Genomic DNA, 21,034 nt, shown 5'->3' on the forward strand with positions numbered 1-21,034 from the left:
CCACCTATGAGTGAAATCATATAGTATTTGTCTTTCTCTGTCTTACTTATTTCACTTAGCATGATACCTTCTAGGTCCATCTATGCTGTTGCAAATGACAAGATCACATTCTTTTTTAAGGTTGAGTAATATTCCATTGTGCATATATATATCTCACACCTTTTTTATCCACTCATCTAACTGTGGACACTTAGGCTGCTTCCATATCGTGGCCATTGTAAATAACGCTGCCATAAACACAGGGGTGCATGTATCTTTTCAAATTAGTGTTTTCATTTTCGTTGGGTAAATACCCAGAAGTGGAATTGCTGGATCAAATGGTAGTTCTATTTTTAATTTCTGAGAAACCTCCACCCTGTTTTCCATAGTGGCTGCACCAATCCACTTTCCCACCACTGGTCCACAAGGGTTCTTGTTCCTCCACATCCTCACCAACACTTGTTATTCCTTGTCTTTTTGATACAAGCCATTCTGACAGGTGTGAGGTGTTCTCTCATTGTGTGTTTTAAAAAAAATTTTTAAATGTTTATTTTTGAGAGAGAGAGCGTGCATGCGCATTGGGGAGGGGCAGAGAGAGAGGGAGACACAGAACCCGAAGTAGGCTCCAGGCTCTGAGCTGTCAGCACAGAACCCGATGCGGGGCTCGAACCCACAGACCCTGAGATCATGACCTGAGCCGAAGTCGGATGCCTAACCAACTGAGCCACCCAGGCGTCCTCTCATTGTGGTTTTGCTTTGCATTTCCCTAATGATTAGTGATGTTGAGCATTTTTTCATCATTGCTTACTAAATGTGAGATTTGGGGCCAATGACTCGGTCCTTGGGCTCTAATTCCCTCCTCCGGAAAATGAGGGCACTATTACTACCTATTTCCTACAACTTTCAATCAAAGTTGTAAAGTGAGTTTCTGTCTGTGGAGAGTTTAGTTAGCACAGTGCCTGGTCCACAGTAAATGCTCACGTTAGCTATTGTCACTCTGGGTCAAGCACTGTGATGAGTCTGGAGCACCCGGCAAGTGAACAAAACAGACAGACCTGTCATCATGTGGTTTACAGTCCAAAGACAGTAAGAGACAGAAACAAAGTACACATGCGAATGGATGAAACTGTTACCGACTGCGATGAGTTCTGTGAAGGATGGTGAGAGCCAACATAACACAGGGAGTGTCTTAGGTTTACGATACAGAGAAGACCCACGTAGGATTGTTGCAAGGATTAAATAACTCGTATACGTAAAACATTTGCACTCAGCCTCTAGTTGGAAAAGAATGTCTCTTGATTAGGAGGAGGAGAAAAACGTGGTGGGGGCCTAAGAGATCTCTGATGGGGGTTGGGCTTCTCTTTGTTCCTGAAATGCTGCCTCCCAGGTCTCTCCTCTCTACATGCGAAGGGCACAGGCTCTGTGTCTGTCCCTCGAAAGATGGATTTTTGTTCACTTGAGGTTCCTGCCCCATATAATCCTAACATCACAGGCATTTCTGCTTCCAGAATAACTCATGCTGACCGTAAAAATATCTAATTTTACGGTTGCCTTAGATCATCTTTGGACGGGCAGGGTCCGGATCCCTGGGCTGTTTCCCCAGATCTCAAAAAGCAGGAACAGACCTCAGGCTGCCTCTGCTCCAGCATGCTGAGAGCAGCTTGCTGAGGGAAGATTGGCAGCAGTGGGGTGTGCTTCAGGTGCTTAAAATAGATCAACTGTGTCATTAGACAGACTATTGCAAAGCAGTCGCTCCATTGCCCCTGCTGGTGCTGGTGAGGGCAAGAGATAACAGCTCATGGAGAAAGACCTGCGCTCTGCACAAAATTAAGCAGATGCGAGGAAGAAGGTTTGGAAAGGATACAGGCAGCAGAGAGTGGAATTCTGCCAAGAGAGGGTGTGGGGGCTGTTGCAGGAGCACACGGCCGTAACCACGGCACTGGGAGCGATGGGACAGCAAAGCATAGCCTGTCTGGACCCCTCGTCTGGCTGGTGATAAACTTAGTGAAGAGGCTAGGGACTTCTGGGTTGCAGGGCACATCCCCGTAGCACTGTGTGAAATCATCAAGGGGTCATTCATCCTCTCCGAGGGACACAAAGCAGATGTGTGGGGCTGACTCTGACACCTCCCCACTGCCCCTTCAATGCTCTCTCTCTACCCTTCTGGCCACCCTTTCCTGGGCACGCTCTGGTTGATCACTGTCTGCCTGAATGCCGTGCTTCAGACACAGCCTCATCGGGGTTCTGCAGAGCGATGCTACGATCTCCTCCTGTCCATGCAGCCTGGAATCGTGTCATCCGGCAGCCCACATTGCCCCACTGCCTCCTACTGAACTTGAGATCCCCTCCTCCCCTCCTCCAACCTTTTACTCCAGTGGCTGCCATACTTCGTGTCGTAAACAGAGGGAAGTGATGGTAGCTGAGGAATGGAAGAGGTCCAGCCAGGCTTGGGAGGTAGGAGTGACCAGACGTGGACACAGACTGAACATGGGAGCGTGAGGAGAGGGAAATGCAGAACCCGAAGGAGGCTCCGGGCTGTCAGAGCAGAGACGGATGCAGAGCTCAAACTCGTGTGCTGTGGGATCATCATTTGAGCCAAAGTAGGACATTCAACCCACTGAGTCACCCAGGTGCCCCAACGAGGACTACTTTTTAATGACTCACTTAGGTGACTCTTCTAGCGATCAACTATTTTCTAGAGTTGAAGTAGGTTTTCTCTACTTTTTCTTTTAAAGAGAATAAATTTATTAAATTTTAGGCTGAGTTTGAAGTGCCTGGGAACGTCCAAGTGGGCAACTTAGCAGACGGTCCAAAAGATGAACCCAGAACTTAGTAGAGAGCTCTTTATCATCAAGAAAAAAGAGCAGGCTTTTCATTAATAAATGAATTCATCAAATATCTTTGGAGCACCTACGATGTGTTAGACATTGTGCTTTGCTTTCTATGAATTATTTGCTACCTTATTCCTTCTAGAAGAATGAAGAAAAATCTGCCCTCCACTGAAGAAATTATGTTGGCATTATCCACTTACTCACCTTTGTTTCTCAAGCAGGAGAACCTTGTAATGACAGAGGAGAAGTCTTGAATAGCCATATGGGATGAATGCTACATGAGGTCAAGTTCAGCGATCACCTTCTGGCAATCACTCCTTAGCTGGGTGGGTACATAAACTGACCTTACTGACACAGAACTCATGCTGTTGACCAGATCTCCTCAAAAGGACCAGGCTGGTCCCATATGTCAGAACAATCTCTGGAATAGTTCAGCCTTTCACGGTACCTTCCTTTGGTTTGGAAAAAGGACCCAGAGCTGGGATGGGTTATCCAGAATTGCCTTCCTTCGGTCTGTGCCCTACCCCCTACTATTAGGTTCCCCTGGAAACAAAAGTGACCTCTAGGAGATGGGGGCAGGACATGTTTGCCCAACTGTATCGGACAGGATATGATATCACCCTTCTGGGAATGGGTCAGCTGAGGAAATCCTTATTTGTGCGACAGGAGTTTGCTCATTCCAAGGGGACTTTAACAGCATGGCGGTGTTAATCAGTTGCTAACTCTAGATCAAGCTTTCTCCGGGAAAAATTAGTGGATATGTTGCCGTCTTGGCATCTCTGTGTGAAGAGACACTTCTCTGTGTTTAATGTTGTATTGATCATCTACTAGACTGGGGTTTAAAAATTAAAACGTGCACAGGGGCGAGGGAGCATAAAAGTACAAGGCTGTCCTTGTGCAGTTTGAGACGAAGCAGTGGCAACTGGGCTCTGCCCTAGAGACCCGTACCTGCCCCACTAAAAGCAGGCGATCCTACTGACTAGTGTCATGTAGGAAAATGGGGGCAGGGATGGAGACCTTCCCCTCTCTGCCTTTTTCAAGAGGAGCTAGGAATCCCAGATTTGACATCTCCATTTCCCAGTTTCCCAACGTTGGCAAAGAATTCAAGTTCATTGAAAACCGGAGGAAGGGCAAATAAAACATGTCCCATCACGCTGGCCACCAGATGGCCCATTTTTCAGGGCCTGCATGACCCACGAAGGCAGGAGCCATGACTGTTATATTTATTACTGTGTCCCCCCGCATCATGCCTGGTGCAGGGTTGGTGGTCAGTAAATATCTGTTGAGTGAACAAACGAGCAATCCAATTCTTATTCCCCATGTTGGACATTCCCAGGAACTAGGCAGATTGAAAACCAATACTGTGACTATAAATTCTGTTACACCACTGAGATGCTACACTTTTGCATAACGACCCAGAGAGAGGATGGAGTGGGGAGTGTGTTTTCTTCAGACAGACTGAGTGTGGAATACTAGGCCTCCACAGTCCTCCCTTCTCGGGACCTCCTACCCTTCAAGTGCTCAGGGAGAGGCTCTATCCCTGCTGGTCAGAGGTCAGCATCTTCCACTAGTGCGGGGCGGGGGGGGGGAGGGGGTAGGGGGTAGCTGATATTCAGGGGGAACCAACCCACAGAAAAGTCTTCTCCTGGAGGGGGTCATTTTTGTAACAAATACTGTGTTACTGATTGAATTCCTATGTTGTAGAGTCCTAACCCTCTCTTCCCAGAATGTGACCTTATCTGGAGATATGATCTTTACAAAGGGACCCAAGTTAAAAATGAGGTCATTAGAATGGGCCCCCGTCCAATATGACTTGTGTCCTTATCAAAAGGGGAAATTTGGAGACACACAGAGGAAAGATGATGTGAAGGGACACAGGTAGAAGACGGCCATTCACCCCCAAGGACAGAGGCTGGAACAGATTGTTTCCACGGCCCTCAGAGGGACTCAATCTTGCCGACGCCCTGATTTTGGACTTCTAGCCTCTAGAACTGTAAGACAATAAACTCCTGTTGTTTAAGCCACCCGGTCTGTGGTACTTTGTTGTGGCAAGTCTAGCAAACGAATATCCACTGGTTTTACTCATTTTAAATTTTTTTTTTTCAACGTTTATTTATTTTTGGGACAGAGAGAGACAGAGCATGAACGGGGGAGGGGCAGAGAGAGAGGGAGACACAGAATCGGAAACAGGCTCCAGGCTCTGAGCCATCAGCCCAGAGCCCGACGCGGGGCTCGAACTCACGGACCGCGAGATCGTGACCTGGCTGAAGTCGGACGCTTAACCGACTGCGCCACCCAGGCGCCCCTGGTTTTACTCATTTTATAAACACTTGCAGTGTTTCAAGCAATTCACAACTATTAACTTACATGTTCTTTATAATAACTCTATGAGAGAGGCACTATTTTTAGGTCTCGTGTGGTCAGATGAGGAAGTGAGTGAGGTACAGAGAAGGTAAGTGACTTGCTCAACAACACACAGCAAGTAGGGGGCAATTTCCAGTCTGGGCCCTTAAGAACTAAAGGAGAACAACTTAACTGGTGAAATATTCAAAAAGTCAGAGGTGCTTCCACACTCCTGGTTGTTTTCTGTTCTTTTACAATGGAATCTGGCTACCGTTGGAGCTCAGCCAGCTGTGGACCGTTCACCACAGCAGATGATATCTCAGCAAGATAAAGCCTTTGCCAGATAGGAAAACTGGAGCTCAGAACTGATATCACTTCCTTTATGCAACACAAATACTCTTGAAATCACATTGCGATTTTCAGAGGTGTGTTATACTCATTTTGGATGGTTTTTAAACGGTTCCTTACGTTATTCCCCCAACACCCCCGCCCAGCCTCAAGTAATCATTTGTTGACCAACTGCTTCATTCACTTGGGAAGCATGGTTTAAAGAAAAAAAAAAATCTCCCTCTTTATAAGGTATAGAGCCATTTCTACTTTATCTAAATTTGGCGAATTTAAGATCTCTCTAGAGGGTGTCCCGCCAAGTTTGCGTTTGTAATGGAGACTGTTCCTAAAGAATTCCTGGAGCTCTTGACCTGGCAGAGCTTGCGTCTTTCGCTGGATGTCTTCAATTTTGAGCTCCCAGGTCTCTCCACACCCACTCTGCTGCCTTCTCTCGTCAGCACTGTGCCCTGCGAGGCTGAATATTATGGGCCCATCAACCGCCTTCCTTGCCCTCTGGCCCCTGGTTGGATTGGGCCAACGGGGAGCGTAGTAGGAGATGGAGGCAGGGAGGAGAGAGAGGTCAGGCAGTTACCAGCCTTCTAGAACTTGGCTGTCCTGGCTTCTTGTTCGCTTCTCTGCATGCTTCTCACACACTTGCAAAGGCTCCTTCTATCTCGCTCCCTTCAACCTGCCCGTCTGTTCCCTGCCAGGACCCTAACTGATAGTTTCCTCCCCTTCGTTTTTACCCTGTAATCCAACAGGTGCTAGGCCATGTAGATTTCATTTTCTAAAAGACCTTTTCCCTTGCAACCCCCAAACTCCTGGCCCTCAGACCTTTTCTGAACCAGGGTAGTTGTCTCTCAGCTAGGATCCCAACTTCCTGTCTTGAATTTTCAACCCATGCCATATACAACACTGGGTTAATAATCTTTCCGAAGCCTTCCTTCAGGAAGCTATGGCTTTCCTATGAACAGAACCTAATGCTAGCTACAACAGCGGCACAGTATGCTCATTTCCAACCAGAGGGTTGGGTTCTTATGATACTGTCATTCTAGAACCTGGCTCCGCTCAATGGCCAATTCAACTTCAGATTCAACTCCATCCCCTGGGACCCGATGCCAGTGAGTTTCTCACGTGATTTCACTTAATCCTCACCACAACCCTGCACTTTGGCGTGATCGCTCACGTTCCATACGTGACAAAATTTAGGCTCAGAGACGTGAGCTCTCCAGTTCAAGATCACAGACACAGTGCACCACAGATCTTGCACCTGAACTCAGGGACCCATACCCCAAAGCTCAGGTTCTTACAGCCCCAGGATGGTGTCTGCTTACCTCCTGGTACGTTTGTGGGGGTGATATAACCCCTCAACGGTCTCTTTAGCAAAACAGTCTACTCCAAAACAGCGACTCCAATCCATGATGGAGACCAAGGCAAGGGTCAGAGCACAGGAAAAGCCGATGAGGCGAAGGAGGGTGGTTCTCGGCCCGACCGTACATGGTGTGCATGACGCCCCCCAACCTGGAGGATGGGCCGGTGCTGAGTTTTATGCCGACGACAAGCCATAGTTTTCAGGAGCTCTGGGGGTTCTGACCCACGTGAGGAGAACGGCATTTTGTGGCACCCAGAATCGACTCTGGAGCTCAGGGCCTCTGGCACCTGCGGTAAACTCAGTTTCCCCTGGCTTTGGACCAAGGGGCTTGGGAGCTCCTGGGGCCGACATGGGAATGGGCAACACTGACAGGGAATAACCAAAGATTTCCTGTTGCCTAACAACATGCAGATTAGATGGGGGTGCCTCCATGGCTCCGTGTGAAAGTGATGGGGCTGGGGTCAGCGCCTTCCTTGCTCTGTGGGTTCAGAAAAGTGGCCAGTGGTCACGTGGACGAGTGTGGGATGACGGACAAGGCTCTGACAGAACAGAGCGAAGGCGCACGGACAGCATGCATCAGTGGGACGTTCCGTTGGCATTCCGCCCACGTCTGTACCACCACCTCACTCCATCACCTCCAAAATTACCCCTTTGTCTCAAATTCCTGCTCTGTGGGGTACTAACGCTCAGCTAGCTTTTGGAGGAAAGCGTTGTGATGAGACTAGAAGCGCCCAGAGAAGTCGCTGATGGAGCGCTCCCCTGGTGTTGCCATCTGAGCCACGGGTGTCTCACGAATACAAACAATTTCACGTGTGTTTACAAAGCGTTGTCTCGTGATCGTGCTCAACCCACAAAACCACACTTCTGGTATCCTCGATTTATGACAATGGTGTGACATCTGAGAGGCTGAGTGACCCGCCTGCTAATGACACAGAGCCCACAGTGACAACGGCCACAATGACCACCGTGGTGACAAGGACAGCGCCGTCACTGACATGAGGCCAGCTACGGCCCCGGCACCACCCTCTGCATTTTACACACCGTGTTAATATTTATCTCCATTCCACGCAAGGTGGGTCCCATCATCCCCAGTTTGCGGCGACAACCATGCTGAAGACCGCGCGGCTGAGGAGTGGAAGAGGAGGACCAGAACCCCGGGACCAGCGGATCCCAGAGCCCGAGCTCTGTCAGCTCTTACATGCTCTCCCAAGACCTCCGCCCCACACTCCTCCTGCCCAGATAACAACTTCATAATAATCTCATGCTTTGCCCCACTTTAACCGTGACATCTGAACCACTGAGCAGGCATGATGCACCCTGTCAAAACGCAATGCATCCAAATACCTTTCATAATCCAACAACTAACTGCACGGCTTGAAGAGTTAGTGAACATCAGCCACGAGGCGTCACCGGTAAAACCGGAGTAAACACACCCATCTCACGGGCTGGGGGTGAGAGCTGGGGAGACCATGCAGGTGAGAGGCTTAGCACACCGACTGGTGGAGAGTGAGGACCCAGTACGTGGAAGTGAAAGAAAAACCGAGTAAGACTTTCTCTTAGGTTCAATTTCAGGCACGAGGATTACGTAAGAATTTCACATCCCAAAGGGGAGAGCATTTTTGCTTAGATCGGGCCACCTCAACGACCTTCCGCCAACGCCCCGTCCCTATAACCTGGTGACCCTGTCACTCCTTCACTTCTGTGAGGTCTGACTTCTGTTCTCTCCATTTGCGGCCTCTCAGGCTTGCAAGGAGCCTCGATGATGATGGACCCCAGCCCCCGAGCCCTGAGATGAGTGGCCACAGTGTTCCCCCAGGTAGCCCTTAGAGAAACACTTCTTCTTATGGGGAGGGACCTTAGGGATCCCCACGGCTCCCCACGTCACTGTACTCTGTTTATTTTCCACTACGCCTGGAAGATGAACGCACTCTCCCTACTTAGAGAGGCTGGAATAGCATTTTTGTTAGTTTTCGTCTTCTGCAGTATTCAACTCTATTGGTTGTTATTTCGTTTTTTGTTTGTTTGTTTTTTAAAGTAAAACCTGTTTCCTTCTTTTAGGAACATTCGGTGTTGCTACTGGGACAAGAGACAAGGGCAGGGCCAGCTGCTTGTGAACTTATTTCTCAGTTTCTTGAAAAATAGATGAGCCATCTTTCTCTTCTATCATTTAGTGAGAAAGGACTCCCATAAATCCGTTTCCCCCCCTAGAGATAGTGACAAGTGACAGGCCGTTCACATCTTGGCTGAAAGGACGCAGATGCAAACGTGTGGCCCACTCAGGTGAGCAGGTCTACAGAATTTTGCTCTTTTCCTGAGCCCGGGGTAAAGCCAAAAAGCACCAGTCCAGACTGTGAAAATCAAGAGGCAAAATTCTTTGGCTGGAAGAGGCAGAGGTAGTTCAGCCACACTCGCTTGCTTAGCAGAGCTATGTAATACACAAAGAAAGACAGCAGAGAGATGAGTCATACAAATAGATAGTAAATAAATATATTTCATTTCCATCTCACTGGCTGTTGCTTTGTTTTCCTCCCCTCCACGCCACCAGCCCTGAAATGGAGGGAGGGTGGGGAAATCGTGCGTTTGGTCTGGACACAGCCTCCGAAGGTACTGATTTTTCTAGCCTTGCTGTTCAGCTCTAGCGTCTTCAGAGGAAACTTACAGATTTGGATTCAACCGTTCTCGTTTTACTGAGCAATCTGGGATCCAGAGAGGAGACGGACGGGAAAGTCAGAGACCAGGGAACTGAATGCTGCTAGGGGTCTTCTGATTCAACAATCCCACCTACCACTGGAAGGACAAGCTAAGCTGATGAGGAGGCAGGAGGGAGAGGATTTGAACCCCGACCTCCTCTCCAGGGTGGTGGTCATCTGGGTGCCCACGGTCAAAGGGACTACACTCAGAGAAACCGACTGGGCCTCCTTGCATTTCTGCCTGCGTGTCTCAGCAGCCGAGGCCCAGCCCAGCAGCAAAATGTCTGGTCCTGTCTCTGCAAAGCAGTCCTTGCCTCTAGCATGTTAGAGACCTCGGCCGAAGGGCTCGTCCCTTTCCTCTCTTCTCAGGATGGCCACACGGCTTGTAGGTGTGTGGAGCCATCAGCCCCCGGCCCGTGGGGCTGCAGACTCAGAAGCAGGGTATTTCACAACCTCCAGACCCAGAGGTGGCTTCCTGATGATTTGTTTATCAAACTGCTCGCTCCCAGCCCACTGCCTGCCCACATCCACCCAGCCCCAGCCCCAGCGCCAGCCTCCCTGCTCCTCCCAGCTTCAGGACAAGCCAGGTCCTCCGTGGCTTTCCAGCTGTGTGCAGGGAGGTCTCCTCAGAAGCCCCACAGTCAGACAATGGCCACGTTCGTTAGTGCTTCCTAGGCCTTCCCAGGCATTGCTAGAAGGAGAGAGGCAGCCTTCCCCGCAGAGGCAAGTGTTGCTGCCAGTAAAACATTAGCAAAATGACCATGGAAAGCCAGATCCAGATCCCTCTTCCCGGGGGGAGCACAGGAAGGACCACGAAGGAGTCTGGGGGCCATGTGTCCACCACGATGGCAGGCTTCCTTCCTCCTTCCAGGCAGCCCCAGCGCAGGCTCCTGCACCTCCCGCCCCCACCCTGTTCCCATGGCAAAGGAGAGGAGGACCCACTTACTGCTCGTGTTCATGGTGATGCCTTTGCACTGGGTCTTTCATTCAATACGGAGGACCCGGTTGCTTTTTAAATCTTGCGATCTTCCGACCTCACTCATCACCTGGGGGGTGAAAAGGCAGTCCAGTGCCCGCTCTGTATCCTCAGGTGCTCTCTCTCCCTCTGCGGTCCGACCCTCGCGGACTGGGCTGCAGCCACTGGCCTTGAAGGCGAGTGGGCTAACGGGCGCAGGTGAGAGCAGGGAGGAGGAGGCGGCGGGAGGGCACGCGCGCCGCGTCCTGCGGCCCCTCGGACCCCAGTGCCGGGCTGAGCGGGGCTGCCAGCGCCGGCCCGCGCGCACCCCCGACTACTCCGTCCCCGCGGCTCCGGAGCCCAAAGGGGGTGTGGACCACGGGGAGGCAGGGCGGGGGCAGCGCGTCCCCGCCCGGCCTCGGGAGCAGCCACCGCCCCGGGACCCACCTCTCGGCCAGCGTCGGGAGCCAGAGGCCCCTGCCTGGGCCCCTGCGACCGGCTCATGAATCCTGGTCCTCGTCTGGAGTCTCGAATTCCAAGGCGAGCAAAGCGAAATAGGAGAGCTCGACATCCATGATGCGGGCTCGCGGGGTGGCAGCGCGGGGGGCGCGGCCGCTCGCTGCCGCCACCTGCTGGACGCGCCGGCGCGTGGCCAGGCCCCGCCCCGCGGGGCTTCTCGCTGGGTCTTGGGGTGTGATGGGGGGGGGAGGATGCAGGGGACCCTTGTACCCTGGGGCCAGCCGAGGGGTGCTTGAGCGCTTCTTTCCCCTCCCTCAGTGCCGGGGTCTATGCGGAGACAGTGTTAGGGAAATAAAGCAGTCACTGGGAGGGGCTGGGAAGAAAGGATGGGTTTTGCAGGAAGACAGTTTTCACTTCCAACTCTGCTTCTTAAATTTTTTAAAAATGTTTATTCAGTTTTAAGAGACAGAGCGCGATCAGGGGAGGGGCAGAGAGAGAGGGAGACATAGAATCCGAAGCAGGCTCCAGCCTCTGAGCTGGTCAGCACAGAGCCAGCCGTGGGGCTCGAACCCACGAACGGTGAGCTCATCATGACCTGAGCTGAAGTCCGTCGCTTAACCGACTGAACCACCCAGGCGTCTCCTAACTCCACTCCTAACCAGCTCCGTGGACTCTGGTCTTGAGCAGGTCACTGCTGTTTCTGCCTCATTTTCCTCACGTGTGTAAGGTGGCGGTTGGACCGAGTGGGTGGACATGACGGGTTCCACCAGCCTCCTCACATGTGTCCCTCCCTCCCCCTTTATGAGATTCATTTGGGACAATTGTTTATCATCTCCCTTCCCCACTAGAATCTTAACTCGTTGAGAGTATGGCTCTCTTCAGGTGGGTTCACCACAGGGCCCCCCATCCCCAGAACGTTGCCTGGCACATAGGAGGTCTCAGTAAACATTTGTTGATAGAATGCCCCAGGTCTTTTCTGGATCTACTATTGTACAGCCCTCAGAGCAGAAGGTCTGGGAATCGCCACCCTGAGGTCGTTCCCCATCTGTGGCAAAGGCAGGTATGTGGCCTCCCGGCTCAACCTCACTGGTTCCCCCAGTTTTTGTATGGCCAACTGACTCTTGCCCAAAGTATTATTATTATTATCTTTGTAATTAGTTCTTGCGGGTGTGGATTACAGAAACCTATATTCTGATTTTTTGGTCGTGAGTAATGCCGTGGGGTGGGGTTCCTCACAGTCCCCTGACTACTTCTGTCACCTTCTGAACTTAATTCATGGTCACAGAAGCATGACTTTTGAGTACAGAAAAACAAGATTGGGAGACTCCCTGATCCCTGTCTATAGAAGGACTCTGGTTTGAGCATGTGTAGAATCAAAACGTGGGGAACACTCACACCCCAGGCTTATGGACGTGCAAACAGTCGGTCACCGAGGCTGAGCCACCTGCCCTCGGACATGCAGCATCTCACGGCGGAATTGGACCAGTTCCCCTCGCTCCTGGCTTGGATCCGTGTGAGAGTGAATCAGTGCACAGGAGTCCGGGATGTCAGGGCAACGGTAGGTGACCACCCGCTCAAAACTGGGGAAAGCGTATCTTGCAGATAAATACAACATTTCCTGCCTTATGCAGGACTAAAAAAATTGATATGGCTCAATATCCCAAGACGCCACAGTCCTTAAGGAATCATCAGATAAATCAAAGGGTCAGCGGTTTTTGAAACACATTTTGGTAGCTTGTTAGGGTTTTTTTTCCAACGGGCAGAAAATAACCTTAACTTCCTCACAGCAGGCGTCAAAGTTCTGTTTACATCAGACCAACTGAGATGGTCGCAAAATGCAGATTCCCAGTTTCCTGGTTTTCTTGCTCTGCATTTGAAATGAGTATCCCAGGTGGTTCATAGACCACCTTTGTTACTGAAAAAGCCAGGGGCCTGGAACAGCTTTAAAAACATAGAAAGTGATCACTAAATACACGATTCCAAAAGATCTCTTTAAATTTGCATGTACTTTCTCTTTAAATTTTCAGATTAGAATTCCTTATTCAATTCCTAAGTTTCATGTAACTTGCTAGGTTCTAATGCTTGGAAAAGTTTTGTCCCTCCCCGCCCTCTCCCCACCCCCCGCCCCGGGAAATAGGTAAAATTAAAATTTTTCTTTTTTTAACGTTTATTTATTTTTTTGAGACAGAGAGACACAGAGCATGAACAGAGGAGGAGCAGAGAGAGAGGGAGACACAGAATCCGAAACAGGCTCCAGGCTCTGAGCTGTCAGCACAGAGCCCGACGCGGGGCTCGAACTCACGGACCGTGAGATCACGACCTGAGCCGAAGTCAGACACTTAACCGACCAAGCCACCCAGGCGCCCCTAAATAGGTAAAATTAATAGGACTGTTCAATAAACATATTTAGTTATCACCCAAAGCCTCAATGTTCAGAAATTGTCAGATAACAGGATATCGTCAAATAAAACCATAGCATTCATTCATTAATTCATTCACTCAGTACGCATTTATTGAGTGTCTACTTTGTGCTAGGCCCCGTGCTGGCTGCTGGGGATACAACAGGACAGACAAGGACCTGCTCTCCTGGAGCATAACTCCTACTTGGAAGAGGGGTGGTAGACAATAATTAAGTTAGCAACGCATGAATTAGGCAAACCCAATGGTGGCTTGGTTAAGAGTCTGGGAGCCATTTCCAGACTGGCTGATTTTCAGTCCTACCTCCGTCATTTAGTATCTATGTGACTTTGGGTGAGATACTCTATGAGCCTCAAATTCTTCATCTGTAGAATGGACATTAATATGGTTTCCACCTCATGGATTATTGTCTGTATTAAAATACTCAGTGTAATGCTTAGCAAATGAACACGACGTGTGCTGAGTTTTAGTATATCCCCCACTTATACCTGCCCTCAGAGACATTCTTGTCATTTTCTACTTATGCAAACCTGTTGGGCTTTTCCGTAGAGTGATGGCCATGAAAACATGTCTCAGAATTTTCCAACTACAGGGAGCTTGACTGATTGGTTCTTCTTGTCTAGGGTTCTTTTTAATAATATGTGCTGATGAATCCAGCTCTTTGGAGAGAACTTTGGTCCACTCTACCAGCCCCAAATTGCTGTTGGGAAAACAATCTTATTTTTCCTGCATCATTATAAAGATAGGAAGAAAAGAGTTAAAAGAAGCTAAAAAAAAAAAAACAAAAAAACAAAAAAACAAAACAAAAAAAAAAACTATACCCGTGAGGATGTCCACAACAATCGGAGGCAGCCAGGAAAGACGCAGAAGGAAGCTGGGGGTGGGATTCCCGGTGGAATTGGCTGTGAAAGTCATCAGGAAAGCAGAATCTTGGCTCTGTCCTTGCAAGAGAATGAAGCCGAAAACTGCAGAGCGGAGGGTCCCTTTGTTTGGAAGTTTGTTTTGAACTTTGAGACTCCAGAATGGAGATAAACACGTCTCACTCGGAAACAGGCAAATGCTCCTGGGTGTTGGAAAGCCAGGTGGGAAAACCACCGGGAGACAGATTGTCCACCTTCTTCGTGGGATGGAAGAACTTCCCCCATTATGCTTCTCTTCTGCTCCAAGAGCCCCTCTGTCTTTCGACTTCCGGTCCCCGACTGGGGTGGTTTCCAGCTTTCTTCCCCATATTCTGACCCTCTCAAGGCTCTCCCTGACGAACCCAGCCCTAGGCTCCCCAACTTTTCTTCCTAGTTGCCCTTCTTTCGCTCTCATCCGGCTGCACCCCACATCTCTCTCCTGCACGGGAGCCTGTGCCTCTCACCGCACTGCTGTGTGCTCCTGTCCATTCACGAATACCCCCTCACTCACCCTTCTCTGGACACCACATCCTTCTGGCCTGGGAGATGTGGCAATGGTGGGAAGAGGTGCTTATGATCCACTGATTTCTACTTGCCATTCTTAGACTATTTGAGTATCCCACCAAGAGTGAGTACTTTAATTTTTATTTTTCGAAAATAATATGTAGTTGTTAGCGAGAAGAGGCAGATTATATGTGGTAGCGGGGGAGAACGTTCAGGGTATGTGGTTAAATAAGCAAATTGCAGAAAAATATACTCTGTACTTTTTTTTTAGGGTGATGTATATTGGTGGACCTATGTGTTATGTAATCTGTAGAACATGTAGAATATACATATCATATAACATAGTTAAATCATTTTTCCATAAATGGGATCCCATATAGGTACCACATATACCTATCTCTATATGACGTAGAAAAAGACATGGGAATACACACTCATAATTATCAGGCTCTTGGATCAAAGTAACTTTTTGGATTATGTAGTCTTTTTTATATTTAATTTTTTTAACGCTTTTATTTATTTTTGAGACAGAGAGGAACAGAGCATGAACGGGGGAGGGGCAGAGAGAGAGGGAGACACAGAATTGGAAGCAGGCTCCAGGCTCTGAGCCGTCAGCCCAGAGCTCGACGCGGGGCTCGAACTCACGGACCGTGAGGTCGTGACCTGAGCTGAAGTCGGACGCTTAACCGACTGAGCCACCCAGGCGCCCCCTGGATTATGTAGTCTTAACAAAATCACTTGGACAAGGGTAAGCTTCTGTGCAGGCACTTATTCGAAGAAGAACTAAGGTATTCTTTCGTTTTCTGGTTCATTCATTCGGTTGTTCCTTCACTTTACAACTTCTAATTGTCTATCCGCGCCAGGAACTGTGCCTGCCAGAAACATAGGGGAGGAGACAATACACACACAAACACGCAGACTTATAATTGCAGTCTGTAAAGTACGTGAAGAGGGGCTGGGAGTAGACATTAAAGACGGGTGTCTCTCTCAACAGGTGACATTCGAGCTGAGCTGAAGAAGCAGGAATAGCCATCCTGGTTTGGCGGAGGGTTGTGGGGAAGGAGCGGGTGCAGCACTAAAAAAAGAACGTCACAGGTCCAGGCGGAGGCAGGACCGGATGCAGGTGGGGAGTCTAGAGGCTTCTTTGTGGAAGAGCTGAGCCCAGTGCAGATGGTCAAGACCACGTTCGGCATTAGTGAACCTGGGATGGAAATGCCCTACGAGGCTGGGAGGTCAGAGATCCTGCTTACAGTCCTGATGCAGTGAGCTCTGAGGAGGCCTGGGGCCGTGGGATAAAGTGGTCTGGACTGGAGTCCTGACTACTCTTCCTTGCTGTGTGACCTTGGGCAAGTGACTTAACCTCTTTAGGCTAGGTAGGTTCTTTGTGGGTGAAGCAGGGGTCATAACACTATCTACTTCACTGTTAGCGTCTGCAGCGATGACAGGCATCACGACTTAGCACTGTGTCAGGCATCATTAGATGCTCATACACTTTGCTGTTGTTTACCTCGGAAGAACCTGGCTGATTTGGAGGTGGCTCTCTGGGCCTGAGTTTTATAAGTGGAGGATTGGACCAGATGAGTCCTGGGGTACCTTTTACTCTAGCGTTCTTGGCTCTAAGTATCCGAGTGACCTATGGTTGGAGTTTGGCAGAAGATCTGAGCATGTTCCAGGCTGGTGCAGAGACCTTTGATCCCCCAGGGGCACCACTAATTTGTGCTGAGCCTTAGGCCCTGAGCAAAGAGTAGACTTCCCACCAGGAAATGGTGCTTTGCGTGGTGCTCCCGGACCTGACTCCCTGTGCGCGCCCCTTTCCTCCCTGGGGGGAGCTCCCAAACTGCAATGGAATTGGCAGGACACGGGCCTATTTTTCTGGCCCAAACAGTTTGGTGATGGAGCCATGCTTTTCCCCTGGTTCCTTACATTGTTTTGTGCAAAAATGTTTAAAAAATATCAAAGGTGTCCCCCAGGTCTTTGGGAAGCTCCGGGGGGGGGGGGCGGGAACAAAGGAATTGGCTTTGAGATCAGAGTATTGGGGGCTGCAGTGCTGGCCGCGGGGGAGCTCTGGCCAGACGGTTCCACCGCAGGGTTCTGCTGAGGCCTTCTACTCACATCCGACCACAGCCCGGGCCTCCTTCCTGACAGTGGCCCTGCCAGCAGAAGAGGCTGGGGTGGAGCCAGCTCCGGATGGGAGGGTGGGAATCTGGTAGATCTGGGAGCTGGACTCAGCCCTGCCATTCCCTTGGCCAGGCTTCACTGGGCTCAGTTTCCTTATTGGCGTCCCAATGGGATGTCAGTGAGCCTTCTAACCCCTCTGTCCATTTGACAGTTAAGAGACAGTCTTACCCATTATTCACTGACCATTTCTCTTCTGCCTACAGTTCTGCTTGTAGTGCCCTCTCCCGCTGTGTCTCCCTTGAATGACGCCAGTCATTTCCTCAAGATGCCCTCAAGTCCTGTCTTCTCCTGGAAGCCATCCTTTGAGCTCCTCTAGCACTGACTGCCCAGGCCAGTCATCAAGGGACCCCCTTCACCTCCTGCCCCCACTCCCTTTGGCTCCCCGCAGAGGGGGTCCCCAGCCTTGCTGTGAGGTTGTCCATCTGGGAACTTTGCACACGCTGTTCCCTACACCTGCTTTGCTCTTCCCTGCTTCTTTGCAAAGCTAGAAGCTCCTCTTCCTCTAGGTCTTTGCTTAATTGCTACCTCCCTAGAGAGGCCCTGCATGACCAGCTAGCCAAAGTATCCCAGAGAGTATCTTTAATTAGTGGGCGGAGTAAAATTCTCTCAGACAACACAGCCTTACTCATTTCAGAGTCCAGTTGAATTAACTGCCCTGCCCTCCTACCCCGAACTTGGCTTGCTTCCCTCTTGATTCACTTGGCTCCTTAAGACCGAAGTCTATCTCTGAATATGGTCTTCCACTATATCCTGCAGAGTCTGCCAAGGGGGCACCTGTCCCTTAGGCATTCAGAATTATAAGCGGGTCTTCACGGCGGCACAGCTGGGAAGTACAGAGAAACGGACTAGCAGTCAGAAGACCCCGAGTTTTGGGTTTGCCCTCGCTTCCTCGCTATGTGACCTTGGGCAACCAATTCATTCTTGTTGTCTGAATCTGCTCAGCTGTAATGAATAACAGTTGCCATGAAACATTATCATAATACGTACTGTAATTACCCCTTCCCTGTGTATATCTCAGGGGAGTTCCAGAGATGAAATGAGAAACTGTGTGCCTTGTGAACTCCGGTCTATGCAAAGTAGGTGGTGACTATTTTCCCCTCATCTCATTACAAATTAGCCACTCCGGCTCAGTTATTTACACAGAATTTGTGGGAAGTAACATCATATCCCCTGATATCCAGGAAGGCCCTGGTAAAGGGCAAACAGAAGTCCGCGGTATGTGTGCACTAGTCACTTCCCCAGGAACACCATTAAAGCACAGTGCACTGTTGGGAGTGGCGTTGAAATCCACAGGCCTCCTGCCAGTGCCTCATAACCTCTGAAAGGGCAGCACACCTCTACTTGTGAGAAAGTCCCACTGTTCACTCCCTGGCATTGGGGGAGTTTTAGGTTGCCCCCGCTGGGAGAGTTTTTAGAGCCCATCGAAACTAAGTCCCTCCTTCTACAGAGTCCCAGTGGCGTCCAGGGAATAGGGCAGTGACGGCAAGGCAAGGTCTGTGGGGTCTAGATGCTCCCTAGGTGCTTAGACATTCCCAGAGCTGATTCTGCTTCCGTTCGGGGATTGCCTCTAAGAGTAGAGTAGAAGAATCCCCACATGGTGGACAAAGAGGAAATTTCACTGCAGCGTGATTGTCTTTGTGATACAAAGGGAAGTGGAAACAGTTTAAATGCCAGTTCAGAGGGAGGCGAGCAGCGACGTATCATACTAAGGAATATGACACGGCAAATGAGCAAAGCGAGGTGAGTGCTGACGTCAGAACCTGGAGAGCTGCTCAAGACCTACTGTCTGGTGGGGACAAGGACAGGCTGCAGACCAGTATATACAATGTGCCACAAGTTATTCGAATGAACACATAGAAACCACACTATCTTTCATAGGAGTGCATTTTAGGACGTTTGAGATGGGCTGGAATAGTAATTGTATTTAGGTCCAGGTGAGAGAGAGCTGGGGAACTGAGCCGATGGCCAGGATTGGCAGAGAGGAGTCTTTCTTTTTTAATTTTTTTAAAAAATTTTTTTGAGAGAGAGAGGGTGCAAGTGAGCGAGGGGCAGAGAGACAGGGAGAGAGAGAATCCCATGAGGGCAGAGAGGGAGAGAGAGGGAAAGGAGCGGGGTTCGCCCAAAGTGGGGCTTGAGCTCATGAACCATGAGATCATGACCTGAGCCGAAGTCCGATGCCTAACTGACTGAACCACCTGGGTGCCCCTGGAGGAGAGGAGTCTTAAGGGGACACTAGCCTTAGGGACCATGTTTCGTTTCATTTCATTTTTTTAAATAAGGAAAATGTATTCATGAGTTCTTGTGGGATCAAAAATTAATAATAGTGGTTTTTAAAATTAGCCTTAGACTCTATTGAGCCCTTCCTCTGGGCTGGCAGGACTGATTCATGACTGACTAACTTTGTATGAGTCATGGCGCCTACTAGGGAGGGATGGGTCCACTTCCCATCTCCATGCTGTCTGGTCCGTCTGGTCTTGGGGGCTCCCTCGGCCTTTGGAGGCTTGCCCCGTGCCATACCCTGAGTGTGAGCTCGGCATGGCCGGGGTCCTCCCAGTGTGTCAGGGTCTTCTTGTAGCTGACCCGGTGGGTGACTCAACATGAGAGAAGGGTCTGCATAGCATAGTTGATGCAGAACTGTAACAACTGTGAGCCTGGACACTCCAGTCCGAATCTCAGTCTTGCTTCCACCTCCTGGGGTCCTGGGGCAAGTGCTCCCAGCCCAGCTCCACTCCTACCACCTTCTCCTTGTTCATTCTATTCTGGCCCCACCGGCTTCCTTTCTGGTCACTCTGCCTCCCTTGCTTGCCTCGGGTGTTTGGGGTTGCTGTTCCTTTTAACTAGAACGCTGTTCCCTCTGACTTCCACATGACTGGCTACTTCTCAGGGGTCAGATCTCATCTCTAGTGAACGTCAGTCCCTCTCCCTTAACACAAGCTATGTTACTTCCCCCGGGAGCATGGAACATCACCAGAATTCTGTTGTAGAGCTGGGTCGCGCCCTTTTGCAGACCGGGTAGCCCCCTGGAAGACAGGTGCATTAGGGACAAGCGCCTGTCCGGTCCTTCTCTGTAGTTCGAGTACCAAGAATGGTGTCTGGCATATCGTAAGTGCTCAGTAAAGAGTACGTGAATGAATGCATGAGCTTCGCAAGCCCAGCGAGAATGGTGCCCTGGGGGAAGAAGGATGCCAAGCTTCCTTCCAGTCCCTTCCAGGCAAGAGCCAAATCCTTGAGTGAGGCAGGAGTGGATGGAGGAACAAGCCCCATGGCTCCCCTGCCTAAGTCGGTTGCTATGAGGCTGAAAGTGTGGGGCCCTTATTTAATGCCCAGAGGCTTCGGTTTGCTCATCTAGAAGACAAAGAGGTTGGACTAGATGCTCCTTTTCTGCTCCAAGCTTTTACTATGCTATAAAATATAAATGGTTTGGGTCCACATGCTCAAATCAAGATATATGCTTGAATACCCTTTCTTTAATATGCCCTTAATATCGGTTTGTGTGTCCCCTCCACCCCCCACCCCCACCCCCGCCGCCATTTTCCTCTTTCTCATAAAAAATGGAATGCAGAACGTGCGGCAGCGTGGTCTCTGGTGAACTGTGATCCGGAGCCCTTGATGCAAAATTCATTATTGAATCAAAGACTACATTTTTCTCTCCTCATTTGTTTCTTTGCTCTCCAAACAATTTTGAGCTTTGATGTCTTTATTGGTGTCCTTTGGCCTTTGAGCAGAATGAAAATGCGGTGTATCTAGTCATCGGGCTGTATTCTGAATAGGACTAAGCCGGCACGCAGAAGAGTAGGGAATATTGGTTTCAGAACCCCTCTGTTCAGGCATATGGAGTGGGGAGTGGGGAGGATCAGCTCCCGACTTTCCACACAGCAGAAAGGAGCTGGGTCAGCCTGGTCCCTGGGGCCAGGTTCTGATTTTGGTACTCAGGCTCTACTGCTGTTTGGACAGGGAACTGAGCGGGTGCCCTTGATTTGGAGGCTGGAGACCAAAAGCATGACAAAGCCCCCTTTTACTGACAGCTTGCTGTGGGCCAGACGCTGCGCTAAAGGCTTGGCATGTTACCATCCCACTTA

General features: G+C 50.0%; 1 protein-coding gene across 6 annotated transcripts in view; it reads right to left on the bottom strand.

The window, feature by feature from the left end:
- The window catches only part of ABLIM3 (actin binding LIM protein family member 3), an 89,622-nt gene extending 78,511 nt beyond the window's left edge, over nucleotides 1–11,111 (bottom strand). For 4 of the 6 annotated variants that reach the window (XM_030329755.1, XM_030329747.1, XM_030329742.1 and 1 more), the window contains exons 1-2: nucleotides 10,945–11,096; nucleotides 10,489–10,588 (exon numbers count right to left, since the gene is read on the bottom strand). In XM_030329755.1, coding sequence (XP_030185615.1) covers nucleotides 10,489–10,501 — 13 coding nt within the window. In that variant the 5' untranslated portion in view covers nucleotides 10,502–10,588; nucleotides 10,945–11,096. Of the gene's footprint in view, nucleotides 1–10,488; nucleotides 10,589–10,944 lie in introns of all 6 variants that reach the window. The other 2 variants (XM_030329761.2, XM_030329770.1) reach the window with 2 other exon arrangements.
- Nucleotides 11,112–21,034: the final 9,923 nt, after the last annotated feature.

The sequence above is a fragment of the Lynx canadensis genome, chromosome A1, assembly GCF_007474595.2.
Source record: "Lynx canadensis isolate LIC74 chromosome A1, mLynCan4.pri.v2, whole genome shotgun sequence".
Classification (NCBI taxonomy): Eukaryota; Metazoa; Chordata; class Mammalia; order Carnivora; family Felidae; genus Lynx; species Lynx canadensis.